This window comes from Neopsephotus bourkii, unplaced genomic scaffold (assembly GCF_033783945.1).
Source record: "Neopsephotus bourkii isolate Nb327-2 ecotype Australia unplaced genomic scaffold, CSIRO-AGI_Nbou_v1 NB_1638, whole genome shotgun sequence".
NCBI lineage: Eukaryota > Metazoa > Chordata > Aves > Psittaciformes > Psittacidae > Neopsephotus > Neopsephotus bourkii.
Window position 1 is genome coordinate 11,271,668 of NW_026902113.1, and position 23,447 is coordinate 11,295,114.

At 37.0% G+C, this 23,447-nt stretch overlaps 1 protein-coding gene across 12 annotated transcripts in view; it reads left to right on the forward strand.

The window, feature by feature from the left end:
* Positions 1–23,447, forward strand: part of FRY (FRY microtubule binding protein) — a 228,441-nt gene that overhangs the window by 153,700 nt on the left and 51,294 nt on the right. For all 12 annotated transcript variants that reach the window (XM_061374523.1, XM_061374522.1, XM_061374524.1 and 9 more), the window contains 13 exons: positions 3,178–3,269; positions 3,474–3,646; positions 5,573–5,733; positions 6,448–6,558; positions 8,553–8,707; positions 9,947–10,046; positions 10,350–10,521; positions 12,295–12,551; positions 14,042–14,188; positions 17,860–18,028; positions 18,808–18,898; positions 20,070–20,152; positions 23,238–23,388. In XM_061374523.1, coding sequence (XP_061230507.1) covers positions 3,178–3,269; positions 3,474–3,646; positions 5,573–5,733; positions 6,448–6,558; positions 8,553–8,707; positions 9,947–10,046; positions 10,350–10,521; positions 12,295–12,551; positions 14,042–14,188; positions 17,860–18,028; positions 18,808–18,898; positions 20,070–20,152; positions 23,238–23,388 — 1,862 coding nt within the window. The remainder of the gene's footprint in view (positions 1–3,177; positions 3,270–3,473; positions 3,647–5,572; positions 5,734–6,447; positions 6,559–8,552; positions 8,708–9,946; positions 10,047–10,349; positions 10,522–12,294; positions 12,552–14,041; positions 14,189–17,859; positions 18,029–18,807; positions 18,899–20,069; positions 20,153–23,237; positions 23,389–23,447) is intronic.

Below are 23,447 nucleotides of genomic sequence, written 5' to 3' on the forward strand. Positions count from 1 at the left end.
TAGAATACAAAGATACTCTTTTATACTAAGTAACAAGTTAAGCTCTATGTGCAACAAGAATTTTATTAATTATGTATACGAATATAAAATAATTCCATTAAAACCTAGTGTAATTTAAAGTCTATCAGTGATACAAAATGTGCAGTATAGAAATCCATTCTGAGGAAAAAAAAATCCAGTTAAATATGGAACCTCCTCATATGGAACTCAGATCTATTGGAAATCCACTTTCAATACCTGGAAAAATTACCTTGCAGCACAGCAGGGCTGCAGGCGCATTTCACACCAGTGTTCAGATGTGCTTTTCATTTGCAGGGTAAGCAAGGTCATCTATTTCAACTTCAGCTGATTAATTTTTTTCATTCTAAATACAATAGGTTAACTGACAAATTCATCAATGTTTTCACCCTTATTGTAGTACTCTCTTTTGTCACAATAAAAAGTGGTGCTAGATGGGATCTCAACAGATCATCCAATTGCTCCAAGGAAGGATGAACTAGTCTTCTGTCATTTCTGACAGACCTTGTCTTAATCACCTGTGGTGATAGGATCTGTAGCCTCCAGTAAACAGTTTAGTTGCAGGATGTGTCTATGCAGTTAAATGGGAAAGCCATAGAGAGTACTTGGACCCGAGTTGCCATTCTGCTCAGTTTTCCCTCCCTGGCTCAGTTTTGGACCATTCCAGCTGGCTCCAAGAGAGAAATCTGAGATGGCTCTGGAAGTAGCTCACTCCCAGGAGCAAGCCCAGAAGCCACCAAGCCACCACTCTTCCAAACTGCCTCAGCTGCTTTTGTTCTGGTATGCTTCCCCTCATCTTCTACATATCTCTCTGTGTGCACCAGCCTATGGGCCAAGTTGCTGCAACACAACCCTCAGGTCAGAGCAAGCAGTTTGTGATAAGAAAACAGGTAGTCACAATGCCTTGGGCCAGGGAAGCATTGCATAAATCCTGCTAGGCAGCATGGACAAAGCCAGCCTTCTTAAGATCTTCTGGAGCAGTGTGGATATGAGGCAGCCTGCGTTACTTGCCTTTAGGGCCAAAGATAGTCCCTGTCTCTTGTTTACTAATGTAGACACAGGCATTGTGTCCATGCAGCCAAGAAGTCCACACAGTTGCGTACAGAAAGTGATGTTGTTGATTTAATACTGTCCTCTACCCAGGCTTGTTTACCTGGTTTTCAAGCAGTTTCAAACTGTGTGTTCACTTTTCTGTCCTCCACAGCAGTTTCAATAAGGTATCATCATGGTAACCTGGTGCATTGGCCCCATCTGCCAAGTCTTTGGTACAGAAGGCATGCAGATAATGGTGGTCAAGAAGTTAAATCATGAATAGGTGAACATAGACTCTCAGGAAAACAAAACTTAAGTCACTTGGTGGGTGCTTCACTCAAGTTTTATGTGGACAATTTTTAATAGTTCTGGCAAACATCCACTGTTATTTCCACTCTGTGTTGCTTACACTGTGTGTAACACCTCAGTTCACTTGTGTGCCTTCCATCCCTGTGAAAATCATTGATTTGAATGAAGATCACTTGTTTTCATACTGGGCAGAAGTGAATTAATACATATTAGCACAGTCTCTTGCCTCTGTATTTCTCCCTTTGCACCACTGAAGACAACTTAGACTTGAAAGGCCTTTTCTGGATACACATTTCCATTCTACCTTCAGGAAAGTAATCAAGAGAATGTAGAGGTTTACAGTACGCTGTAGGAGCAAATTTAGCACATGGAAATGTTAGTAGAGCAATATGGGAACGAGACTGGAATTTTAATTTCTGTATTCCTCCTGATATGAAGAAACTGGGCCACCTCCCTGCAAGCAGCACCACCAGTAAACCCGAGAGTGACTGCATGGGTCATGTAGCTCTAGAGGGCATGGCAGGCCTCCATGTCAGCAGGCAGCTATCCAACACGTCAGAAATAGCATCCTTGAACTGACATACGCTATGACTAGAAAGAGGATTACCAGCATAGCCAAGAACTGCAGGGGTAAACCAAGATGGACATTACACAAGGCCCGCCATGTGGGCACTGGCACAGAGCTTGCCAGATGGCCTCTGACACCATTCCAGGAGGCAGCTCTGCCTGTTGAATACTGCGTTACAATAAAAATGCCTTTTTCTCTACATGTGCTTCATGGAACCTTTAAGGTGTAAAGGGAGAAAAACAGGGCTCTGAATAGGACAAATCAAATGGCATCATAATTTGAATAAAAGCTTTGGCTAGGGTGCTGCAGGCTGCCAGTTCTTGGTCAGAATACCACAGAAAGTATCATTTTCTTCTCACAGACATCTACCAGCTATAGGCACAACCAGAGTACTAGATGAGATAAGCCTTTGATCTGAGTCAGTATTGCCAGTCTTACTTTCTGAAAAGGAAAATCTGAGATTTCTCTGAGCTCTTCTTGTTCTGGCAGCATATTAAGTGCAATAACAGCTTTTTTGACCTTCTCATGTTTGTTTTGGCTTACTGGAGATGCAGGATACAAATAAGTCAGTTTTGCCGTTCAGCAAAGAACAAGCCTTGTGGCATCCACAGCAAAACAGAGGACAGAAGGGCAGATTTGTAGAAGGCAATAAGATATAATGAAATGGTTGACAGTGCAGTCCTATTCTATGGGAGGAGTATGGTAACTGTGTGTACAACCACTGCAGTCAACACATCCAAGAGTGTACTAGAGCGATGTCTGCTAGAAGATAACTTGAATGTAGCTGCAGTAACACCAAGTTCAAGAATGGCTAATCTAAAATATTTTCCTGGGGTCTGAATAATTGTTCTGTGCTTTACAGTGCTTCTGGCAACCAACCTAGATGATGTTAAGCTAACATGAATGTCTCTGCTACTTGATGGTAGCATGGGTTTTTAGTAGAGGAACCTTGAATACTGATTATTTTATATCCAATATTTCATTATTTCATTTTCACATTTTCAATGAGGACTAAGGTAGCTGTTTGAGAACAGTTACAAAGACAAAAATTTGAGAATATTTATTTCTGTGTCAATGTATAAGCATAGTGTTATGATGAAATATCCAAAAGCAGCCAATCTCCTTTGTGAAGAAAATACATGAACTGGAATTCTTAAATCTTACTACTGGACTGACATTTTTGAGGTTACTGTTTTTTTTATGTATGCACTTCCACATATGAATAAATGGTTGTTCTTTTAAATTCCAAGAACAAGAAACGTCGAGAACGCCGAGATCTACTAAGACTGCAGTTACTGAGAATTTTTGAACTGCTTGCTGATGCCGGTGTTATAAGTGACAGGTAGGACTATTACTCATTGTAAATAGTGATCTTTAAGTTAAATAATTTTCACTGTTTGCAACACTGGGTTTATGTCAGTATGTTCTTTGAAGAATTGTGTAATCAATGTATCAAATATGGAGAGATTTTTATGCATTTCTTAAAAAAGCTGTAGTGTAACTATATTGATGCTTTATATTAATGTACAGCTTTCCTTTGTGCTAGCACAAATGGAGCCTTGGAAAGAGATACATTAGCCCTTGGAGCCTTGTTCTTAGAGTATGTTGATCTGACTCGCATGCTTCTGGAAGCAGAAAATGATAAAGAAGTTGAAATCCTTAAGGATATGAGAGCACATTTCAGTGCAATGATTGCCAACTTGATTCAGTGTGTTCCAGGTATGCTGCTAAATTATCTCAACTTACTATAAAATTGTATTTAATATATATATAAGTAATTTTTATTTCTTTTTTTTCTTTGTGCTTTTTCACTGCTTGTGAATTGTCATATGACAAATGTAAAGGGGAATATGGACAAAAATGTGTTCAAAAGTGTAATAAGAGTCATATAAAAACCAGTAAAGCTTGATGAAGTTCGCAGTGTTCATTTACAAGAATCACCTCTTTAGAAGCTCGGCAAAGAAATTTTCTGTGACCTCTAGGGTCTCCAGATTTCTTTGACATAAGTCCTATTTTCTTCCCTTTGACTTTATTGCCAGACTCTTCATAAACTCAGGCTTTGAAGAATGTAGGTAGGTTTAGAAAATGTACAATATTCAATATAGTGAAAAACTTGCCCAAGGTGTTGTGACTATATCCCGTATTATCTCACTCCGGTTGTATAGCAAAGATTTCTCCAACTCGTTTCATACTTTTTATTTATTTATTTTATTTATTTTATTCAGAAATGTAACATAATTCCATGAGCAAAAAATAAAAAATAAAGTCTGCTTTAAAGGCCCTTATGTAAGTGCTAGAAGATAAGTTCTGGAGCTTACTCAGTCTATGTAAATCTACTATCTCCAGATCATTTATGACAGGACATAGCAGCATTTGTAACAATACAAAGGCATTCAAAAGAGGAAAATAAGGGAATAAATAACGTACAAATGCTTTCATGTAGGTTTCCAATGGGCAAATTTTGTCAAAGTTGCTTTTTGCTATAAGATACATAAAAAGTATGTAACAGTTGAACGAAATAAGGAAAACAGTGCATGCTATTCTCATTTAAGACAGTAAAAAAAAAAATCCTTTAAATTAAGTTAGCATTAAGTTCTTAGTTGCTTATGTCAAACAAAATACTGAATTTCTTTCCTTTCTTTCTATTCTAAATGATGAACATTAACAATACAGTTTTTCTAGTATTTACTTTGCCATATTTGCAAAGGCCTTCCTCTTTGCAATCATTCTCATGTTATATCAGGCATATGACCAAATGACTTCATGTTGTATGCATTTCATACAATGAAACAGACATGTTTTGAGAGAACACAATAATAAATTATTCACTTCAATAATTCACAGATGTATTTTTTGCTAACAAGACAGCTTTAAAATATATCAATAACTAACAAAGCCATAACATTTAATTCCTAGCAAACATTTATCGTGTCAGTATCTATCATCCTTAGCCACTGCTCATACTGATTTGAATTAGTATTGTCTAGTTAGAATTTGTTGGCTTCCAGCACAGTTCCTGGGTGAAAAACAATTGGCCAGTAGCAGTTTACCAGTCTCTTTAATAAATGTAGTACTGCCTCTGCCATCATGTTTTGCTTAGGGGAATTAAAACAATTGTTTAAAAGACTTCTATTTTTTTTACACCACATGGTTAAGAATTCATAGATGTTTTTCATTTGCTCACTTAATTTAGCTGTTCAGAAAATATACCACATCTCTGTCATAAACAAAAGTTTTTTCATTTCTTGTCCCTACCTATAATTGTATTAGAATAAGACATACGTATTTTTTTGAGCTTGCATTTAAAGGATTAGAAAAACAAGTAAATATTTGCCAATAAATGAATTCAAGAGGCAGTGAAAAACCTGATCCTATAATTACTTCCCTGCATGGAAAGTTCAGACATACATGTTTGTAGATCTACACATTAATTCAGAACTGAAGGTTCCTCAAAATAAGATGCATCTTAATTCATTTCATTACATTTTTTAAAGGAGCTTAGATACTTTTGGAGTAAGTGTATATTAAATATTTCAGAAAAACTCCCTTTCTGTAGAAATTTGAAATTCATGTCACCATCTCTGCCACATGGATGTCCATTTAGCATTAACGAGTCACAACTATTTCTATTTCTGTTCACTTTAGTTCACCACAGGAGATTTCTCTTCCCTCAGCAGAGCTTGAGGCATCACCTGTTCATCTTATTCAGCCAGTGGGCAGGACCTTTCAGTATTATGTTCACACCGCTGGACCGTTACAGTGATAGAAACCACCAGATTACAAGATACCAGTATTGTGCATTAAAGGTATTAAAAGTTTCACTGTCAAAAAGAGTAGTAGCAATTTTCCAGTAATTGTGGGGTTTATTTCCTTTTATTTAACAGAAATTTGAATTGGCATACCTGTTGCAAACTTGTATACGTACAGTGCTATCCCAGAATATATCAGTATAAGCCACTGAGGTTATGCATTTTTTTCTTTGTAGACATTTTTCAAGGCTAATTATTTTGCAAACCAGGAAACAACACCTTATGTATTTGTTATAAGCTCTATCACTTACACAGTTTAAATTTTTGCAGAAAGATCCTATTGAAACCTCTGTGGAATTTAAAAGTTTTTGTACCTTGATTTTTGAAGACTGGGTAAAATTATAAAATGTATGTTGAAGAATGAGGAAACCGGGCTTCATTCCAAAATCCTTATACAGAGCATTATCTTGAATCCAGTAACACCTATAGCAACATAATTACTGAATTCTAGCAAAATCTGCTGCTAGCATTTTCCTCATAGATCCCTTCAAAAGAAAACCCAAGTGCAACATGGGCTAGTGTGAGGTGTCCCTGCCCATGGCAAGGGGATTGGAACTAGATGATCTTAAGATCCTTTCCAACCCTAATTATTCTGTGATTATTTGTTCCTATGATTCTATCACTTTTTTTAGCCTGGATCTGGGCTCAAGTAATTCTGAAAGGTTAACTCATGTTTCTTTTTTGTGTCACTAAAGTTTCTTGTGTTTTTAGGCCATGTCAGCTGTGCTCTGCTGTGGACCTGTATTTGATAATGTTGGTCTTTCCCCTGATGGGTATCTTTACAAATGGCTTGATAACATTCTGGCTTGTCAAGATTTACGTGTAAGTACTCACCAAAATGCAACACTGATGAATAATTTGAATCTGTGTACCAGGTGAGTGAGGAGTGTATGACTCTACAAACTATATATACATTCTATTTTTAGCAGGAAACAATAGCTTTATGCAAGGGTCTAATACAAAGGTGTAATTAATTTAAAAACATTTAAACAGTAAAAGAATCACTATTCCTGAGAATATAACATAGGTAAATAATAAAAAATTGCCTTATGGCTCAGCGTTGCTTGCAACAGAAATTCAGGCTTTTTGTCAGCTGATAAAAAAAGGTTGAAAATGGCACAGGATGAAAAATGTTTGTATTTCTGTTTGTGTATTTTCACCCACCTGCTTCAAGTTTCTGGGGAATAAGAACGTAAAACCCCTTCCTGCTTGGTAACATAGATGCTGGTGAAACAAATCTGAGTGCAAGCTAAGTGGATAGATCTCCCAAAGAAGACAAGAGGATAAATGATTCAGGAAAGGAAGAATTTGTTTGTTTGTTTGTTTGTTTTTAAAACATGTAATAGATTATTGTTGTAATCTTCTCTTCCATTTATTTGAAGATAAGTTTTGACTTTGTAACTAGCCAGTCGTATTTATGTATTTAGAGCTGATTGGACTAACTCTTTAATTAAGGAGGAGTAGATTGGTGATTTACAGCAGGTAGTTAGAGAACAATGATCTTTCCCTTTGTGGCATCTTGCACTTTGACCTGCTATTTTCCCTAAATGTCTCATACCAGCACAGGTGATTGTAATTTCTAAAAGATGCTGACAGCAAAAGACTTGTGGAGCAGCTAGAGGATGCATGCTGTAGAAATGGCAATTAATTATGAAAACAAGGTTGGACAAATTAGAAGAAGGGGTAGCTCCAGAAAATATCTTTCAGAAAATAGATAAGACTTTGGAATGCTGGTAGGGATGGAGCTGTGAAGGTATGTGTAAGTGATATGTAGAACTGAAATTCCTATGGGTGTGGTAAGGAAACACACAGAAAAAGAGAAAGAAAAAAATACACTTTTCTCCTGACATGTTTTCATTATCATCAACAAATATTATATCACCATGTCTAACTGATCATTGCTGGGGACAAAAATTACTTTTTTTTTAACTTTTCCCTTGAAATGCAGTATTTGGATATGATTGGTGAAATTTGTTTCACTGAAGCTAATCGCTGTAATTCATGATTAATCATTGTCACGAAGGACTGTAAATAAACTACATTGCCTATGCAACTAGTTCAGATTAAGATGAAAGGGATCCTATCTGGCTATTAACATTAAATATCATTTGCAGTCCTACAAGTAGTTACCTACACTTGATGACAGAATATTAGCAGGCATTAGTGTTTAGTGTTCAGTACTATCCTCTACTGAAGGAACACAAAGGCACAGTCCACCCCGTAGTAGTGCTGTGTTTGTAGTGGTGGTGGTACCAGGATTAAGTGATACAAGGTCCATAGGGAGAGTTGTTAGATTGTTTGATGTAGTTGGATTAACCATACAAGTTTTCACAACCTCAGGCTTGAAAAGGTATTGTTCTTTGTCTGCCTTGCGTTGGTGTTAGTCAAAAGAAGGATAAACATGAAAATGTGTCACTTTATGAAGCTCACATGAAGTATAAAGTAGACAAATATTTAACAAATCAGTTAACCAATACAAATGGAAGCTGCCCAAGAACACCTATCAAGTATCTCAGACTTTCCAAAGATTCTGCTTTTTTCCCATGCTTAATTTTGGAAGCCTCCTTTGAAAGTATGTTTCATTCATGTAGTCTTTGTACATGTGATTTTCTTTCAAGTGAGGGGTATTGAAAACTAAGTCACATTTCAACTCTGCTATCCCTAAAAAAGAATTTATTAAAAATTTTCTGATTTCTTTTTACTTATTTTGGATACTTCATTGTCCCCTTGTTTTGCCTGTGTCACTCACAATTGTAGACAATCAAAATACCTGATCTCACCTGACCTCATGTTTTGACATGTATTTGTTTGCTCAGGTTCATCAGCTTGGCTGTGAAGTTGTAGTCCTATTGCTAGAACTGAATCCTGATCAAATCAATCTCTTCAACTGGGCTATAGATCGATGTTATACTGGATCATACCAGCTTGCATCTGGATGTTTCAAAGCCATTGCAACTGTGTGTGGAAGCAGGTATTACTCTATTAATCTACACTTTCAAAAGAAAAAACCCTGCAGGTTCAGCTTGTGTTGCTGGTTTTCAGCCAATCTTTTTTTTAACTCAGATGGTGTCAGTTATGCTCCTGTGTCCTAAAAATGATTCTTTCCCATACCTACAGTAAAAAATGAAAGTATGATCTGCATGATTTACTTTGAAGGGAAAGTTTAATTTCTAGCAAGCTGGGATTTTTATCAATATCCAAAAGATGTTAATAGTTTTTCCTCTATTGTATATCAACCTGTATAGTGAGGGTACTGTTTAAGCTACTTGTAAAATGAGCAGTAATGCATCTCACTGCTGATGTCTGTTTTTCTACAGGAAGCTGCTTCCCTTAATTTCCTTTTTCTTATTATTTTTTGAGCTTAGTGGAAGGACAGAGAGACGGGTGTATAAATTGCAGCTAGCAGTTGGAATTACGCAGAATGTCCCAGGCCACGCATGTATTTGCCATTTTTTTAACACTAAAATGTCCAAATAGGAATTCTGTAAAAATCCAGGATCACAGTAGCTCACATACATGATGAGAAGATGGTGGTTCAAAATTGAATCAGGTGCATGTGCAAATGATGATGAGAAAGCAGAAACTTATTTAGTGGAAATCCAAATACTATGACATGTGAACTGCTTTTCTATCAATGTTCTACTTAAGTTAACACTTTGTTTACCCTAACAATTAATGTTGACTTTATAGACTGTGGGCTTTTTGAAGCAGTATTTCTTGTTTACGCTTTGAAAACCATTTTGATAAAACTGTCTAACATCCAGGAATGTTCATGTCAGAGATAGTGTCTTTTTACCAAAGGGACTGTTTTATTTGTAGCTTGGCTTAAGAAGTACTTTATTGTGGAAATTTTCGTGTTACCCATCTTCTCTCATGTGTGTTGGCCTGTTCTGTAAGCAGTTCGTATTATAAGTTAAAATGAATTGACAGTTATAGACACAGGTATTGCGTTTCTCACTGTGGGTAACTCAGTGCATTCCTAAGCATTAGTCTAAGGTAATTATAAATAATCCTTGCTTTCTTCCCATTCACCAGATGACCCTTTGATCAAGCAGCGTGTATTCTTAAGAGCTCCCTTTCCCATATTCTGGTGGTAGAACAGAGAAAAGAAAGATGACATTCTCTTTAGACCATATTTCAGAGTAAATCACAGGAATATAACATGCATTACTCACCAACATTCACAAAAATGTACTGTTTGTTCTTCTAGGAACTATCCTTTTGATATAGTGACGCTTTTAAATTTGGTGCTGTTCAAAGCATCTGACACCAACAGAGAGATTTATGAAATTTCCATGCAACTTATGCAGGCATGTATCAGCAACTTTTTTCCTCCTATCTTTGGGGGGGTTTTGTGAGCCTCTTATAAAGTACTGTTTATTTGCTTTTTAGTTTTGTTTTGATAATAAACAATTAGTTTTGTCTTGGCTATAAATTCTTACAGGAATATTTATGTAAAAATGAATGGAAAAATAATAGTTCTCATGTCTTTCAAATTTGGAGAGTATACGCTGCAGCATATAGATCATTCTCTGATATCTAAACTTGAAATGCTGACATTTCCTGAGTTAATGAGTTTTTGTCTCATTACATTATTTTTTTCTCTTTCATAGATCCTTGAATCAAAGCTTTTTGTTTATTCAAAAAAGGTAGCTGAGCAAAGGCCAGGCAGTATCTTGTATGGTACACATGGTCCATTGCCACCTCTTTACAGTGTCTCACTTGCCCTTCTTTCATATGAACTAGCAAGGATGTATCCTGAACTCACCCTTCCACTTTTTTCAGGTACTTATATCTGTCTGACTATATCTATTTTACATTTTTGTACAAATGGTAAACTGCTAAGACATTTTGACTGTGAACAACAATTCTGTTTATAAATATAGCGTGACCTGTTTTTATTCTGGTTCAGGTCAAATCAGATTTAATAATACAATGTATATTTCCTAGAGGTACGGATACAAAGTACAGAATAGCCATTTAAAAACCCTGTTTGGGAACTCTGCTGCTTGCGTCATCTCAGGGTAATTTTGAACTTATAAAGGTCCTGAGCAAGTTAAAGTGACATTGGCAAACTACTATAATGGATTCCTGTGTTAAGCACAGTGATTCTTCTTATACATACATTTGTATAGATGATACTTGGGAGGATAGAGTTCTTAATTTTGTATAAACATGACTTCAGCTTTGGCAAGATTAACTGCCTGTGTCCAGTTTTACTAATGATTCAAATGACTCTGAATGCATGATCTCTACCTTCTGTTATTTGACACTTCTGCAAGTCTTAGTATCATTTTCATTTTATCAGAAATTTCTTTGTTGAGATTAATGAGAAAAATGTTAAAGCATCAGACCTGCAGGAGCACCATTCAGAATATTCCTACTCTGCGACCATTCCTGAGAGCAATGACACTTTGGGATGTATCTGTCTGTTTTAATCCATCTAAATGTGTTGCTCTAGTTCTTAAATAACAGAATGCAGTGTCTGCAATCGTGGGAATTCTTACTGGCTCTTAAAATCCCATTCTGTTATTTTTACTGGGTCTGAGAAAGGGTAAAGGAACAATACATCATCCATTTCATAGTGCCCAAGATACCATAAGTTATAAATAGCTGGTGTAGGGAAATTCTGATGGCTCATTTATCTGAAGAAAAAAAGCAAATGTTGTTCATTATTGCTGTTACCATCTATTCATGTTTTTGTAGAGGCTGTGTCACTTAAAAGAACTCAAATCCACAGTCCAAATCAGGGCCCCTTTTCATACATCTAGAATCATAAGGAGAGAAAACAGTGTATGTCTTGAAGATTTTTAAAAACCAGGCTGTGAGGAGTGAAAAGAAATGTTAACTGTTCTGATTTTACAGAAGAATTCTGGTAAGGAGAGCTAATGTGGTTCACCTTGGCAGGAAGCCTGTCACTGAATTTCTTACCCAGATTTTACAAATCTCTTTCACTTACAGTGCCAGTTCATTTTTATAAACTAGATGAAGTTCTTTATATACACACTCCTGCACTGGCAGCCAACTATACATTTTATAGGCCTCCCCACAGGAAATAAGACTCCTAATAGATTCAAGGTGTTTTTGTAAACTCAGTATAGTAAGTACCTTAAGATTTAAAATACAGCTTAGAAACATGGAAGCTAATGGGGCACTTGTAATTCTGCCGAACACTTTTGTGTGTTTATTATAATTCTCCAAAAGCTCTTGAAATTCTAGAAGAACTGCCAGTAACTGAATTATCTTTTTTTTTTCTTTATTGACATCTGTTTCACTTAATACCTAATATGGGCACAATAACAAGGGGTGACTTTCTGTTTCAAAGCCCAGAGTATGTTAGTTATTTTAGACAGAAGACCTGACCAATTGCTTGCTATAATCAAACATTAAATTAATGTTTTTCTTCACGAAGTTCAAGTACATGCTTTTGTATGCTTGTGGTTTGCAAGGTAAAAACCATCAGGTAGCCTAACACACGTCAGAAATCTGATCTAAATTGTGTACTTAAAGTTTCTTCATAAACTAATATGTTGGCCTTTTCAACTTTTACCATTTTAGAGGTAAGCCAGCGATTTCCAACAACGCATCCAAATGGAAGACAGATCATGCTTACCTATCTGCTACCGTGGCTTCATAATATTGAACTTGTAGACAACAGGCTGCTGCTCCCTGGTTCAAGCCCTACTACTCCAGAGGATGAACTGAAAGACAAGGATGGGGAAACAGCAGCCACAAATGGACTAAAAGGCAATGGCTGGGGCTCTCCTGAGGCCACCTCACTCGTTCTTAATAATCTCATGTATATGACAGCCAAGGTAAAAAAACAAAACAAAGAACCAAACCTGTAAAATAATTTCTGAAATATTCCAACTTAGATTTCTTAAACAGAAGGTATTTAGGTTTCTTCCCTCTGATACCAGAAATTTTGCATGGGAACATTCTGTACTAATGAGACACAACCTTGTTTTTGAGGAAGTTCCTTCACTTTTTCTTCTCAGGACAGTGCTAAAACTGTTCTCTTTCAAAACACGAACAGTGTTTTACCCTATTTTTTTAAAAAAACCAAACTACTTAATAGTGAGAGCATGAAGGATTATCCATAGAGGAACCAAGTTCAGTTCCTTCCTTTATCACCTCTTGGATTAATGTCTAAGGCAGCAGATGAAAGTTTATTTGGGGATGAGAATAAGCACCTGGAATGTGTCCTACTGAAGTGCATACACTTTTTAGGAAACACTTAAATATTCTTTAAGAAAGTGGAAAGGAAAAAGGAGTATAAATCTTTAAGGTACTAGTTAAAACATTATTTTGTAAAAGGGAAGATATTTTAGATTGAAGGTCCTGATGAAGGACCAGAAATTCCTTTTTTCCAATTACTTTTTTCATGTAAAATGCCCAAGCAGCTGGTGGAGAAGATACTGGGAATCCATCTTTTCCTTCTCTTTGCTGAGTTGCAAGCACTAGTGTACCATGCCTGATCTGGTACTGCTTTTGCCAGATGCAGTATACAAGTCTAAACTGCTAAACACATGAACTGCAGGAAGCAATGCTTGGCACCTGTCATATGGGACAGAATGGTTTGTATTTCCTAACTTGCTCAGGGTTAGCCCTCTCTCAAGCAGAATGTGTGCATCCTTGCTACATAGCAGTAGATTCTGGATCTTGCCTCATATAGAGGCTCTGTAAGTAAAACATCATTATTTTGTGTGCATTTTGTCATATGAGCATGTCTGAAGTAATGTGGGGGCTGTACTTCAACCCACCAGAATGTTTTTTTGATACTTGTTGCATATCCAGGGCATGGTACTAGCTCATGAATTACCTGATGGTATGGAATCTCTAGGATATTGTTAGTGGAATTTTATTGCTTCAAAACAGCAGTGATGCACTTTCACCTTTAGTGCCTACCAGGAGCAGTCAGAGTAAATTGCTTCCAGAAACCACACGAAGTTTTTGCTCCAGAGTGAACAAGTGTGCTTTCTTCAAACCATACCATTTGACCTAGCATTGAGGCTGTCTGTGTGACACAGGAACTGGCATCTTGAAGTGCCAGTGTAGATGCCAGCAGATGTAGATGGCAGTGTAGACGTAGCTTTATTTGTGATTTAAGTCTTTCTGTGGTTCTGAACCTAATTACTTTCAAATAGAATGTATGCTCTGACATCTGTCAGGTTTTTAAAATACTGGTTTGTCACTTTTTACAGCACTTTACTCTTGGTTTTGCATGAGAAAAAGCTCTCAAAGAGCACGCCTTAGTTTGGAGGTCTGCATATTTCAAGAAATGTATGTGTGTGATCCTTTGCAGTATGGAGATGAAATTCCTGGACCAGAGATGGAAAATGTCTGGAATGCCTTGGCCAACAATGAAAAATGGAGTAACAACCTTAGGATAACACTGCAGTTTCTCATTAGTTTGTGTGGTGTTAGTAGTGATACCATCCTTTTACCTTATGTAAGTGTTTGCAGTTTATTTTATTTACTGTTGGTTGCACAGGTTTTAATGAAAAAACACCAATCACCTGCAGAAAATTAATTTGTGTTTCAAGAAAGAGAAGTACCAACCTATTCCCTCGCATTCTGTACAAAATTACATCATGGGAATAAATGAGCCAGGAAACTGAAATTCAGGAAAGGAGCTGAGCAGTAGGAATATCAATCTCCCCCAGCAGAGCACACCTCATTTCAAGCAAGAGATAGGCCCTTTTGAGCTAAGAGCAATTTTGCATGTCTATGTAAGAGGCCAGTAACAGGGACTGGCCATAAATTGCCAGAATAAATGGGAAAAAATACTAGAAATATTTTGCATGTCAGAATTGTATAAAAATTCACAATCTCTGTATCTTAAAAATTTTATTAAAAAGACAGTGACACTGTTGAAAGGTTAAATTAACTGGCATGAAAAATGAAGTAAAAATATTAATTGCTTATAGTTTTTCTCATTTATCAATTAGCTACATTCTTTCCTTCTTTAGCACACTAAGGCTTTGTGTGGTTCATAAAAGACATAAGATAGCTAACCATTATACGCTCCTTACCATACCAACTTCTGCCTTTGCATGGCTGTCATGAATTATATAACTGTTCCTGCAATGTGCAAATCAAACCGTGCAGGATATTATTATTCAAGTTAAAATAAAATCAGGGCTGTCTGAGAAAAGCAAGATGGTTCCATTCCCATGTTCCTTATTGCTTGGTTGCTGGGTGAGCCAGAATCTAAATTTAGAAAATTTTTAAGGACAATTACAGTATTCTGTTTTATTAGTTAGTCTCTGTCTATTGATTTCCCTGAAATAAACCTGAAATTAGTATTAATATGATTAAACTTATATAAAAAGCCTCCTAAACATCCTTCATTTACAGTTGCTGAAATAATACTTTTCTTTAAATGTTTAGGATGGTTGCAATGCATAGTAGAATAAAGGAAATATAGAAGCTCATAAAAATATTCAAGGTGTTGTACCATAGACATTTTTTGTGTTGTACCATTTGAAAGTGGAGTTGGTGTTAAGAACAAGCTCAAGATTTGTATGAGAGTACAAAAGGGTTGATCCCAAATGTCTTGAGGGTAATGAAGATCTTTCCATCAATTGTGACAGAGTGACAGGCTCTCCCAGGTTTTTCCAACCTGACTTATCCTACAATCTATGACAGACTTGGGATCAGACCCAAAGGTGGCCTCCATGAGGAGGAGCTGTGTTGGCAGATAACAAACGGAAATCACAGAGATAAGAGGCAAAATGAGTGCTGTTGTATTTCTCACAGCTAACAAAATGAATAGAGGCGGTTTTCTAAGAGGAAGGAATAATTCTGTGCTGAGTCTGTCTCACTCCTAAATCTGTAGCCTGATTGGAAATACCTGCTAACCCTGGCACTTCTTGCCCAGGAGCCCCTCGCATGCAACTTCTTCCCATCCAGATACTTGCCAACGAGAGCTTTCAACACATCCTTTTTCCAAAACTGTTGCCATCCCACAGCTCTGAACAGCCTACCTCAAACCCTCTTCTTACCCATAGCAGTCTTCTTCTTCAGATTCTTTCCAGACCCTCTTGCCTCAACACCTGGGTTCTCACAGCCCTGTTCTTCTACAGGACAATACAGTCCTCTTACTCCACAAAGACAGCAGTCTGATTTAGCATTTCCAGCTTCATCTGCTCATCATCTGCTGTTTTGCCTGCGGGACTGTTTTGCTTATCCTTCCAGGCTTCTACTGGCTGTTAAGACAAATCAGGTTTTCGTTGGTGTTACAGCTGAGAAGGTTCCTGTTTTCTGCCTCCCTGTTAGTCTCTGTTCTGTAATGCTGAGATAAAATTTTGATTCACAGATTTTGCAAAATCTGAAGAAGTTTTCTGTAGGAAGCCTGACTGTGCTTATGAGTCACCCTTAACTGATAACTTTGTCTGGAGTAGGAAGATACACCAGGCTCATCTGCTCAGTGTTTGGATAATGCCCTGGGGTTTGCAGATAAGAAATCATACCTATGTCTGCTAACTACACATGCTACTGATACATTAAACAAGTATCTTCCATTATCATGTAGATAACACATACACATTAGGAAATAAAGATAATTTGGAGAGTTTATCAGCACTGTTCCAGCTCACCTGGGCTCAAAAGATCAGGCAGTTGCAAGATTGCCACTTTACCAGTCTCCTTTTGGAGCCCTCTGTGCCCCAAGGCAGTTACCAGCTGCTTCATGCCTTCAGCCATCTGTTCTGCCTGTGTGGGTTCATGCTAAAAGCATTCCTGACTTTTTTTATTTGTGTATTATTTATTTATTTATTTTTAATCAGCTAAATTCATTGCTTTGTCTCTTGTTTTCTTTAAGCATTTTTTCCCAGTGTCCCAGTGCAAAATGCTGAACTGTCCTTTCTTTCACATACATACTGAAAGATTTCTTGGAATATTTATGCTTCAGAAACCTCTTCAGCAAAGACTTAGTGGAGGCAACATGACCCCTTCTGGAATGAAAGAAGCTTGAAGTGGCACTGTGAGCCCACCTAGAAATGAGCCCTGGAAAGGAGTTGGATTGATATCTGGAAAGTCTCTGGGAAGTTTTTTGTACAGTAGAGTATAAGAGACTTTGAATATGTACATTTTCTCTACTTTAAATAAAAGAAAAGGAGAGAGAAAGGGAGGAAAAGAGAAGCAGTCAGGAAGTTTATTTTAACAAAAGTATTTAAGAGTATAAGAACAGCAGTACTTGGTAAGGCCAACAGGGAGTTCAAACCACTGTATCAGCTCCACTATAATTGTCATGTTAGAGACATCTTTAAAAACAAGAAGGCAGCCACAGAGGTACGCTTTGCCATATGGTTTCCTATCTTCAGCAGTTTATGAATCAAAAGGTTTTGAGCCATACTGAGTCTCTGCTTTTAATAACCGTCATAAAATCCAAAAGGGGTTTTTTCTGCAAGAATTCAGACTAATTCAGTCTCAGTATCTCAACAGCCCTTATTTCTGCAGTGCATACAATAAAGTTTGAGGTCTTGTTAAAAATACATAAAAATTGCCAGAATTTCTGTAAATAGTACTCAGATTTTTCAAATCAGGGTGCATGAAGTCTGTATGCATAATCACTCTGCCTTTTTTCCATGTTCTATTACTTTGATTACAGTTCTAAGTAGGTACTCAGTGACTGGCTTATTCTATTCTGGCTACTTCTTTCACATCAACTGTATCTGGAAATATACACATGTGGATCTAGCTTTCTAAATGAGAAGTTTTCTCCATTCAAGAGAGTAAGATCCATCATGTGGAAATCACATACTAAGACTATAAATCCCTGAGTGTAATTCAGAGTTAATGCTGGTATCCTTAAATGATAGGTACAAAACTAGGTGGGTTTTGTATGTGTGTGTTATATAGTTACAGAAATAAACAGCTCATTTGTGGATGGTACACAAAAACTTTGGCATAATTAGATCACAGATTCACATTGCTGGAGAAAATATCTTGATATCAAGATGAGCAGTTTTATTCTGATATGAACAAAATGGATGGAGTTGTGTGGTTGTGTTGACCCAGGGTAACATTTGCCTTATGGTTCGTTTCAGTGGTGTAGTGTAACATGTATGGGTTTCTTCAGAAATGTACTTTGATCTCAACTGTTATTTTCTTCTCTAGATAAAAAAGGTTGCAATATATCTATGTCGCAACAACACTATTCAGACAATGGAAGAGCTTCTTTTTGAGCTGCAGCAAACAGACCCAGTCAACCCAATAGTTCAGCATTGTGATAATCCTCCATTTTACCGTTTTGCTGCCAGTAACAAAGCCTCAGCTGCAGCTTCTGGTATGACCTAAATATCTTTTTCATTTATGCTTTCCTGCTCTTTCGAGTCTTTATCTCTTAAAAAAAAAAACACACACAAAAAAAAAAACAAAACAAAAAAACCTTCTTGCTTTTGTACCCATTCAGATCTGTGTATATGTAAAGTGCAAATCGCAGGCCCGGCAATTATCGGTGCAATACATAGTGCAGATTATAGTCCTTTTTGATTCCTAATGTTGTATATACTTTGTAAACGTATGTTTTATTCTTTCAACTACTTTAATAGAACATTACCAATGTTTGGTGAACTCACATGAGGTGGTTCTTTTACCACTAGTTTCTCAGAACAAGAAGTCATCATCAAGGCTGCCATTACAGCAGGTACACCAAAGCAACAGTTTCCTGAAAACTGAGAGCCTCGACCTTGTGGCGGTTCTGTTTCCAGATGCTAATGCTGTTTCCAAGCTGCAGTAGTCAAAGACACTTAAAAGACCAACCCCAAATTTAACCTTGTCAATGTTTTGTCAAATTCTCGAAAAACAAGTTTATGTCACCTGAGAATGAGCTTCCTTTAAGGAGCAGAAGCGCATCATTATGTTAATCAACCCCTCAAAGCATGTAAACTTTACATCATTAGTCCTCATTTGTAGAGGTGACTGTGTTCATTCGTATGTGCAGATACTTGCAGAATGATCAGTTTGACTGTGGCTACTAAGAAAATCTAAGTTATGGGCTTTTATTGCTTTGCAAATACTGTCTGCTGCATGTAACAAATGTTCTTACTGATATGTCATATATAGGAACCACTTCTAGCAGCAACACTGTTGTAGCAGGCCAAGATAGTTTTCCTGATGTAGAGGAGAACAGAATGGTGAAAGAGACTGATGAAAGGTTTGTGGTTTATTTGATTTGCCTTTTTTTTCCCAAAACATGCGTGTTTTTGTAGGCTAAGGGTGAGATGTTGGGCAAAGTTCTGCATTGTTTTGTGAGGAACTCTGATGCTCAGGCTGATCCTACGCAGCATTATCCTAGTAAAACCATCTTAAAATAAGCATATATAAAAGTTAAAAAAATAAAAAAAAGCTTTTTGTGTGATTCTCGTTCCTGATGTTGCTTAATAATAAATTGCAGAGGAACATTTGTTAAGTACATTGAATGAGCTGTGCTAAGTATATTGTGGTTTTGTAGGAACTATCAACAAAGAAAATCAAGAATGTGTACCAAGTAATGACTACTAAAATCTTTCTGAAAAATCAGGTTTGATCACACCTTTTGATTTCATGGACAGTGAGTAAAATTTAATGTTAAAATTCAGCCTTAGAGAAGAAAGCTGTGTCAAATATTTTGCTGAGAAATCATGCATACAATTACAAATTTTGCTACTTACGGTACATACTGACAAATCATGAATGAGTAAATGCAAAGCTTAATGGCCGTCAGATCCCTGAGCACAGACAGATATATATATCTTCTCTCGCCCAAACCCAACAAAGGAGATCACCAGGAAAAGTTAGCTTATCGTGGATCTGTGGCAGATTTGAGGACAGCTATGAACAGTTTGTTCTCTCTCTTGTATCCCTTAACTCATCTGCTAGATTTGCCCTGGCAGTTGCTGGATTTTCCTACCAAAGGGTGATCTGCAGAAGCTTTTGCTGTTTGATACCTGTACAGGCTTGACTTTGGACTATTCAGTCAGTTACTGCATTAGCAAGTTGCCAGGATTTTACCCATGAACAAGGGCTGTGACAAAATACTAGCTGTGAACTGTTTTTATCTCAGTTCAGCCTTAGCACAGTTTCTTCAAGAAAATCACACCTTTGCAGCATGAGAATTTTTCTGTCTGCTAAATTTTAAAAGCTTGTAACAGAGGAGCACACCATTAGAACTTCCCAAAAACTGGCTGCAAAAATCTTCTTTTGTGAAAGAAAGAACCTTACATTCACATTACTGTCTACTCCAGTATAAAAGTACATGCTTGAGGAAATGCTTTTTGTGTAGTGTAAGCAGTCAGATGTTCAATGTCAACCTGTGTTTTTAATGACAATTTTTCTTATATTTGAAGGTTCAGTAATGTAATCAGAGCACATACCCGACTAGAATCAAGATACAGTAATAGCTCCGGAGGATCTTATGATGATGACAAAAGTAAGTTCTATTATTCAACTTGATGAAATTTCCAGTGTTTTGGTATGAGAGGAAAACATGACTAGTGGAGGCTTTCTCTTTAAGTTCTGTATAAACAGTAATGTAGCATCACCATATGGAGAGTGTCCTTATTTTACCTTCATACCTCATTTAGTTAATTTCCTTTATTTACTCTGAGCTCAGTCAAACCTATTTAAAGGCCAAGAGAACTTCACAGAAGGCAGCACCAGAGAATCTTCCAGACAGTAACACCTTGAACCTTCCGTATATAGCAAGGTGAAAAACTTCCAAAAACCACTCCAGTGAGTACTTTGAATTGTGCCCTTCACTAGTATTTCCCTCCAAATCAAGTGCTGTCATATGAGCCTGAAGAAGAGATTCAGGAGTTTCCAAAAATGCGGTCTTCTCCCCTCTTTAGCTTTTCTCTGCTTCCTGCAACCAGTTTATGCCTGCACTGTGCAAACCTGTGTTTGAGGGGAGAGTGAACTAGGGCTCCTGAGGATGCTTATTGTTCTTTATGTTTTTCTACTAAATGGACCATGAGCGGACACTTGATGCTCAGCATAAATTCCAAAGAAAACCAAGGTATTTCTCTCAACTGTTGAGTGACAGTGTAAATTGGCAGAGTTTGGTGGTTGGACTTTATTTCTGGGGTGAATTGTATAGAAGCCAATTTACAGATTTTGGTTAGGTCCTAACCAAAAGGGTTAGGCCTATTTACTGGCTTTCCTCTCTGGCTTAATAAAGACTGGTCAAATAATATAGAGTCCATAATGTCTTGTCCTGGTGCTACAGGCACATTTTAGGACACTATTTTGACATAAAAAATAAAGATCTTACATATTCTTTAATCCAAGTAGATTTTTTGGCAGTACTTTCCTGCAAAATAAGAAAACACTGTACAATACAACAGGATAATTTAAAGTATTTAGACAACTATTTTTCATAATTACAAAGAACAATATTTACAATATATTGTCTATGTATATACTGCAGTATTTAAATATACAAAAAAGTGTGCAACATATTAAACTCAGTGGCGTTTGGCACACTGCTCTTGTTTTTCTTATGCCTTGCTAGTGCTGCAGCTACTAAAAATTCTTCAGCAGATGTTAACTGGAGCACCAGCACTAATCTGATCTGCATGAACAGTCTTTCAAAACAGAACAATGTTTGTATTGTCAGAACATTCTTCACAAGTAGCTGGTTTTGACAAGAGCTTAGAGTAATAAAAGGTTAAAAAGTACTGACATTTTCTTTGCTCTTTGGAATGTCTCCTCAAGCCAGTGCCCAAACATTTTTCCTGTCTATACCTGCAAGCTTTATAAGTACTGTGAGTATTTATGCAAGGTTTGCTTTTCATAGGGGCCCTTATGCAAATATATGAATGCCAAGATATAAAATAAACAGAACTCTAAAAAGAAAGAATAATTCTTATACCATTTGTCATTCCACAAGATAAATAATGCAATTTCAATTAAGAAAGAGCAACTTATTCCCTCTGGCAGGCAGCCCAAGCTGTGAAGTAGTTGGTGGTATGTCTTCTCTCTTCTCTACAGTCTACTTCAGCATACATGAATCGCTGAGGATATAAATTGGGAACACAACTCTGCAGCACAGAAACTCTTCTGTTCAGGCAAAGATTGTATGCTAAGATGCAAAATGCTTCTTTTTTTTCTCAGTCTGCATGTAAACCCATGAAAACATGAGTGTGTAGCTTGGTCTTAGTATGGACTTCAAGAAGCAGTTTTATGTGAAACACTTAAATGCAGTGATATTTTTATGTGAAAAGCATCTGTCAAACACTATCTGGTTAATCCTTACACGATAAATATGTGAAAATGCTATACTTCGCTACATTATTAGGTCAGTTTATTCTTTATCTGTAGCTAATAAACTGTCATGGGAGAAACAAGTAGAAGTCTAAATCATAAAGATCTAAAGTGCCCCTTGGAAGACTAACACTGAAGAATGGGAATAATAAAATTGGCATTTGAATAATAACTGAAGGAGCAGCTACTTCATTGAAGGCCTCCTGAAGATGTAGAAACCTGAAGATGATTTGCCAAAACCAAGAAGTGATGTGCTTTAGAAGACACTAGCTCCTATACTTTTGTAGGAATCAAACTACTTTTGTTTCCTGTGGCAAAACTGAAAAGCATCAGATACAGGCTGTTAAAAAAAAGGAAAGTGCTAAGATTTTCAAACGAACCTAAATGCAGAGGTGTAATAATAATTAAAAATAATGCTCTCATTAAAAATTCACAAAAGGCAATGTTTGGATATATGTCAAGAGCAGGCCTGGAAAGGATACTTTCCATGGTAGTGTTGCACAGACTGTCAGACCTGAGAAATAAAAACTGGCCAATGGGAAAAATCAGGAAGAATGAGAGAGATCAGAATAGAGAAGAGATGATCAAAGCTGAGAGAAGACAGAAAGTGGTGGAAATAACTTACTTGACCCACATCATTGCAGATAAACAGGTGGAAGAAAAAACCTATTACTCACTAACATACAGCAGCTGTCATACTGAAACAAAGTCAAATTAATCTTTGAGAAATTCAAGAGATAATTCATCCCTGTTGAAAGAAAATTACCCTGAAGATGTTTTTTTGCATTCCTTATGCCTCCTTCCTAATTTGAGACATTTAACTTCTGCCTTTGTAGCATCGCTCAGCAGGGCACTGGTGAGGAGTTGCAAGAATGTACATGGCTCCTTGCAGCAGATGGCCTCTGACAGCAGCTTTGTTGGCTGAGCTTTTCTCTCATTTTTGAAGAGAAAGTCTGCTGCTTGGTGCTCTGTGATCTGGATCCAAAGCTACGAAGTGACAGCAGGGATTCAGCTGCAGCTCCTACTATTCAGTGCTGTATGCCTGGAATCTCTTCAGTTTCCAGCAGCATGAAAGAGGGATTAAAAATGCATTACTTGTTATTGAACACAGGATTTGCAAACCTCGTGTCATCTTATCATGTTATCCAAACAGTTGAGCTATTACGTTAGCATAAACTCTGTTTTACTATTTCTCAAAAATGGGTAGCCAGTCTTGTATTTTATGCACTCTGTTTTAATGCTTTTCCACACAGATGATCCCGTTTCTCCATACACAAGCTGGTTATTGAATATTGTTGAAACCAAGCAACCACATCCCCTGCCCATGCCTTACAATGGAGGATGTTGGGCACCACTTGTGGACTATCTCCCAGAAACCATCACACCCCGGGGACCTCTTCATAGGTGAGCAGTTTTGTATTCTGACATTTCAGTGAGATGCTTCCTCTTACTGGTTGACCAAC